A 5,628-nucleotide genomic window follows, 5' to 3' on the forward strand; every position below is an offset into this window, starting at 1 on the left:
GATAAGACACCTGGAGTGTGACCTAGCTATTCTATGCTAAATCAACTTTATTAATGGACTATTTTTTTTATCTTCCGCTGATGTATAATTCTAGCTCATAAAGATGAATTACATTAGCATTTCAACCTGGAGAAACCCATGGGTTTTAAAATAAGCAAATCGTTAATATTGTGCTAATTGAAATATAAATCTCTTGCCAATATTTCCTCTGAATAGACACGCAGAACAGATAATGATTGCAGGATGTATTTGATTTAGGCTGTAAATAGATGTCCAAAATATGGCTTGAGATCAAATGTGCAAAAACTACAAATCTGTAACATACTTTTATTATTTTCATCATCACTGTTATTATTATAATCACAATGTGGTAAGTTATGTTTAAATAATCATCACCATTATTATAAATATTGTATCAATTTGTACTAATAGCTATGTAATAACTATAACTACAGTATTTGTTCTATTATAGCCTAGACCACTTGTATCTTGTTACCTGATTCAGGCGCGTTCATAACGCAGCAACACATACAGTAGAAAAGGCTAATATTGCTACCAGTTCTCACAGTCTCACGTCACAATTAAACACAGCAGAAAGTGTTGCTGACAGACAGAGGGAAAGAGGTTGGACATTTCTCATGCAGGAGACGTGTGAGGCGCGTTCAGAGGTTTCTTGAGTCGCGTGGAAATGAGAGAGTAATTAGTTAATTAGAAAACGGTCGACTAAACTCACCCCTCGAGTACCTGCATTAGCCAATCACAGCTCAGACAGCCACAGGGGTGGGGGAGACGGCGTCTGAAGGAGTGAAACACTTGCTTTAGTTGGTTAAGTTGCTATTAAACACCAAGACCTGGCTGTTAGTCATCACATGTGATGTGAATACGCGGATAGAGGACTACAGAAACCAAATGGACACTCGGAAAGCATTGCAATTTAATATTTTGTTGTATCATTTTATTTGCTAATAATTTAAGCTCTTCAGGGTTCTTCAGAGAATATTTTACCAGAACTGTTACAGGTAGGTGATAGCGAGGGAGTGAGCAAAACTAAGGAGCCTGCTATCGAAACGCATACTAAAAGTACATCCTCTCATATATTTATCATTGCTCTGACTTATTTTGGTTACGAGAGGGTTGCACTGGCATCCTCAGAGTGACTTTTATAAAAAACTGAAACATTTAAACAGAAGATTGGAGTTGGAGCTGTGCTCTGACGCACAGAACAAGTGTACATTGGCAGGTCTGACCTTTGAGCAGCTCGCGGCAGTTTTCCTGATGAGAGTCGGTATGGAGAAATCGAATAATTTTCGAATCGATGCTCTGCTGGCCGACGAGACTCACCGGGCGAACCGAGACCTCTCCCCAGGTCTGAGCAGTGACAGCCCTGCGGGCAGCCCTGTGTCCTGTCGGCGAGCGGACACCCCGTCCCCGCGCAGGACGCCCACCCATCTTCAAACCGGGATAATCCCCAAGCCGGGACTGCTGAACCTCCCTCACACGGGACTCGCCTCGCTACCCCAAATGTACCCTGCCCCTATGTACCCAATGTCGGCTTTGGGTGGACATCACCCTGCCTTCGCCTACTCCGGCTTCACACACCTTACCCAGTCGTACCCAGACCACCTGAAGGCGGCTGCCATGGCAGGGTCTCTCCCCCTGGAACACTGGATCCGTGCTGGAATGATGATACCACGTCTTCCAGACTACAGTTGTAAGTATAGTACACATGTGGGCTAGGCAGCACACTCAATAGGCTATATATACTCTTGTCACAAATATATCAACAAACAAAACATATTTTTAAAAGAGAGGCATTATGCGCTAGGCCCATGGGGTTTCTTTTAAAATCGGGGATGTAAATGGAGTTGTCCATTGGTCTGTTGGTGATGTGTTTTTGTGCTTGCTCAGAACACATAGGCAATATAATTAATATAGCCAAGCAGACACAAAGCTAAGCGTAATTGCTGTAATCAATCATGTTTTTCAAATAGGTGTGGCGGGTATCAAGCAGAAATGAACTTACGCCCAGATACCGGAGGTTTATTGGTAGGGAAGGGATCGTTTGATCACTTAACAACCACTTCCAAAGCATTGAACCCAACCGCCTAGAGGTGTCGTAAAATCACTTATTGTTCCTCATTGCATGTAATCCAAAGGTGAGGGAAAGCAAATACAGGTACACACACACACACACACACACACACACACACACACACACACACACACACACACACACACACACACACACACACACACACACACGTTGTAAACATAATCAAATATATGTTCTAAGATTAGGCTAAATGTTGCAATTAACTTTAGCTAGGTGTGCAAAACTTAAACGTATTTGATACCAGTATTGATAACAAAACTCAACATATTATAACATATCCCATAACACATTTTACAAAAAAGTAGAAAATGATAATAATCTGAGGAATAACACCAACAACAACAATAATAACAATAATCATACATTTCAATTAGTAAATAATGAATACATCTAATACGTAGGTTATTGGTTAATAATACGTGTTATTATATATTCATTATAATAATATTGTGTTACTAATTGTATTCATATTATTTCTAACTATTGCTAACATTTTTACCAATCAGGCAAGATCTGTTTCAAAACATTTTTATTTCAATATAAGAGCAAGAACAATAGGGCTACATACAAGGCATTATTATAGAATGGTAATATTTTCATGTGTATTATATCATGCTATATATTCATTACATGCTTATATTAATCCACCTTTATTGCAATATTTAAACACATATTTTTAACTGCTTTCTGAACATATAATATTGCACATTCAATCTTAATGGTAGAACGGTTTTGTTCTTTGTTCAGTCATTAATACACAACGTCTGAAAAATATAGGCTATTTAAGTATCATGTAGAGGTATAGGCCTAAATATTGTTTAAGTGTAGTCTCATGAAAAGTCTTCGATCGATTTACTGCTAACTATAATATCATGTTTTTATTTTTGGCCTTTTCATTTCGCTATAAACGTCAACTCGATGAACATTGTCTTTGTACTGAGGAGCAAACTATAAACAAACACCTAAAACATTCTGCTAGTTCACCAATAAAATCACTAAAGCTTCATCGAATTTTCATTAAGTTAATGGTGCTCGCGCTTTTTATGGTTCTAGCGCCCAGCTTCTGCCGTGTCCTCTCGTCAACAATAAACTGGAGTAAAGCTATTATAGTTAATGATGGCGAGAGAGTGCGGGCATGTGTGTGTGTGTTCTTCCCTCAACATTATATTGGACTTCCTATGTCCTTGGTATTGCAGAAATAAGACCATTGAACAGTCTGAGATTAAATCTACTCACATGCATTGTCCAATAGCTTGAATTGACCAGAACACAGGTTTAGTAGCCTACACATCTCATTACATTTGGGAAGAACATAGTTGAGGAGAATTAAGCTATTGATTAGGCCAGAGTCATTGTAACTTTCTACCCAATTTTTCACTAAAAATGATCCACAATGAAGAATATTGTACTGTACTAAGGTCTCCCCCCCCCCCCCCCCCCCCCTCTCCCTCTCCCCCTCTCAGCACCCCAGGCAGGACTCCTGGGGAAGTGTCGTAGGCCCCGGACGGCTTTCACCAGTCAGCAGCTCCTTGAGCTGGAGAACCAATTTAAACTCAACAAGTACCTGTCCAGACCCAAACGCTTTGAGGTGGCCACCTCTCTCATGCTGACTGAAACACAGGTGAGGGAGAAAAGGTGTCATTCTGTGTGTGTCTGTGTGCGTGTATATATGTGTCTGTGTGTTGATTCCCACCTGGCAGGCTATTCCAGCGCTGGCCTGTTATCCTATGTTCCTCTGGGAAGAACCTGTACAAATGATCTGCCTCATCTAGTCCCAAATACCACCCCTAACGAAGCAGTTGACATGTTGATTTAAAAGATCAACTCCTCTGTGTTCGAACATATTCAGCACGTTTTGGAATGACTTCTTCAGATAAATCTTTCTGCAAGTGAGTAACAGTTGTTGTTGACATTTCAGCCCGGTTTAGTAGACAGAAAATGTCATCCCAGATGTACTAAACTGAGTGTGGGGATAGAGAGATAGAGACTGCAGGTGAGAGACCTCCTGCATTAGTGTGTGGCTGACAGGCCTGCGTTCTGTCTCTCCTCAGGTGAAGATCTGGTTCCAGAACCGCCGGATGAAGTGGAAGCGCAGCCGCAAGGCCAAGGAGCAGGCATCTGCATCTGCCCAGTCTGAGGCGGAGCGACTGCGCACCGGGGGAAAACAGACCAATGGCAAACCAGCTGAGAATAAACAAGCTTTCACTCAGGATGACGAGGGAGAGCTAGACCTAGAAGAAGCAGAGGAGGAAGAGGAGGAAGAGGAGGAGACGCCACACGAGTTTGATGTTACCATGGGTGGCGCGGTGGGGTTGCAGCGTTCAGCAGACTTTCTGAAGCTCACAGCGGAGCTTGGTTACAACCCCCACAGTCCCTTCTCTGAGGACGACTTAGTGGGGGTGACAGGGGGGGACAGGAAGATAGGCGCAGGGTTGTGAAAAGACACACCCAGAAAAGAAAACGCCAGAGACACTGCTGCTTGACACTGGCTCTGGGAAAGTGGGGGTCTATAGTGTAAAAAGAGAAAAAAATTATGTGCCATTTCAAAAGCCTATGACAGTGTTTTTTGTGTACATAATGCTCAACGCAATGTAATGTTTCTGTGACCCTGATGGAGTTGTTTAAGGCAGGGGTTTCCAAACTGTGGGTCGCCCCCCACCCCCAAAAAAATGTTTTAAAGGAACTCAATCCGGCTTTAAACTTATTCTTGAAAGTTGTACTAGTAGAATGCACACTGTGTCATTTCTATATTGGGTATTGCATCATCAGTTCCTCTTGTCCTGTCAGTCATTACATACCTTAGAGAGCTATTTATAACTTGTTAGAAATGTCCAGATCCACTAGCCCATGTCTGCTAATGTTTTTATTTATTTTGTTTTTCAGCTCATAGATGTTGGAGTCATGTTTTTGTCACTCAAATATCACATGAATACACATTAGGCATGGCAAAATGTACAGAATTGCAGGAAATAAGCTTTAAACCTGCAAAATTCTCTCCACCAACAAGAAGGGTGTGAACAGTCTGTCACGAACAGTGCTTGTGCCCATAGAAATAGACATGCCTCGCCCGCAGGGGGGTGTGGGATGTTCCCCAATGCTGGAAGGGGTGTTCCCCAATGCTGGTACCCCTGGTTTAAGGTATAGGTGTTCTTTAGGTTGGACTCGCATCTCTAAGGATGAGGGAATATAAAGCATTTTATATTCATCATCACATCAAGTAAGGCTGAATAAGACACTGAACCCTGTCTCTCTCTGCTGTATTTTTTCATGGCATGCAACTCCAAAAAAATGTTTTTACACAGGACATTCATCGGCTGTAAGACTCCTGTGTTTTTCATCCAATTGGACTGAGAAGTACTGTAGCAGCAGTGAAGCAGTGAACACCACTGACCTCTATTACCTTGTCGTCCATCTCAGCTAAACTCCGCCCCCTGACAGGCTGACTGACAGATGTGGCTCCTCCCACCAGCAGTGCTAAAGGATGTGATACAACCAAGTTACGTTCAGAACCGTTG

General features: G+C 42.1%; 1 protein-coding gene across 1 annotated transcript in view; it reads left to right on the top strand.

Moving 5' to 3' along the window:
* The first annotated feature begins 587 nt into the window (after positions 1–587).
* Positions 588–5,628, top strand: part of LOC118941034 (motor neuron and pancreas homeobox protein 1-like) — a 5,511-nt gene continuing 470 nt past the window's right edge. Inside the window, exons 1-3 of the mRNA XM_036951367.1 lie at positions 588–1,711; positions 3,577–3,734; positions 4,165–5,628. The exon at positions 4,165–5,628 is cut by the window's right edge and continues 470 nt beyond it. Of these exons, the coding sequence (XP_036807262.1) occupies positions 1,276–1,711; positions 3,577–3,734; positions 4,165–4,551 (981 nt within the window). The 5' untranslated portion in view covers positions 588–1,275 and the 3' untranslated portion in view covers positions 4,552–5,628. The remainder of the gene's footprint in view (positions 1,712–3,576; positions 3,735–4,164) is intronic.

The sequence above is a fragment of the Oncorhynchus mykiss genome, chromosome 18 (genome assembly GCF_013265735.2).
Source record: "Oncorhynchus mykiss isolate Arlee chromosome 18, USDA_OmykA_1.1, whole genome shotgun sequence".
Lineage (NCBI taxonomy): Eukaryota > Metazoa > Chordata > Actinopteri > Salmoniformes > Salmonidae > Oncorhynchus > Oncorhynchus mykiss.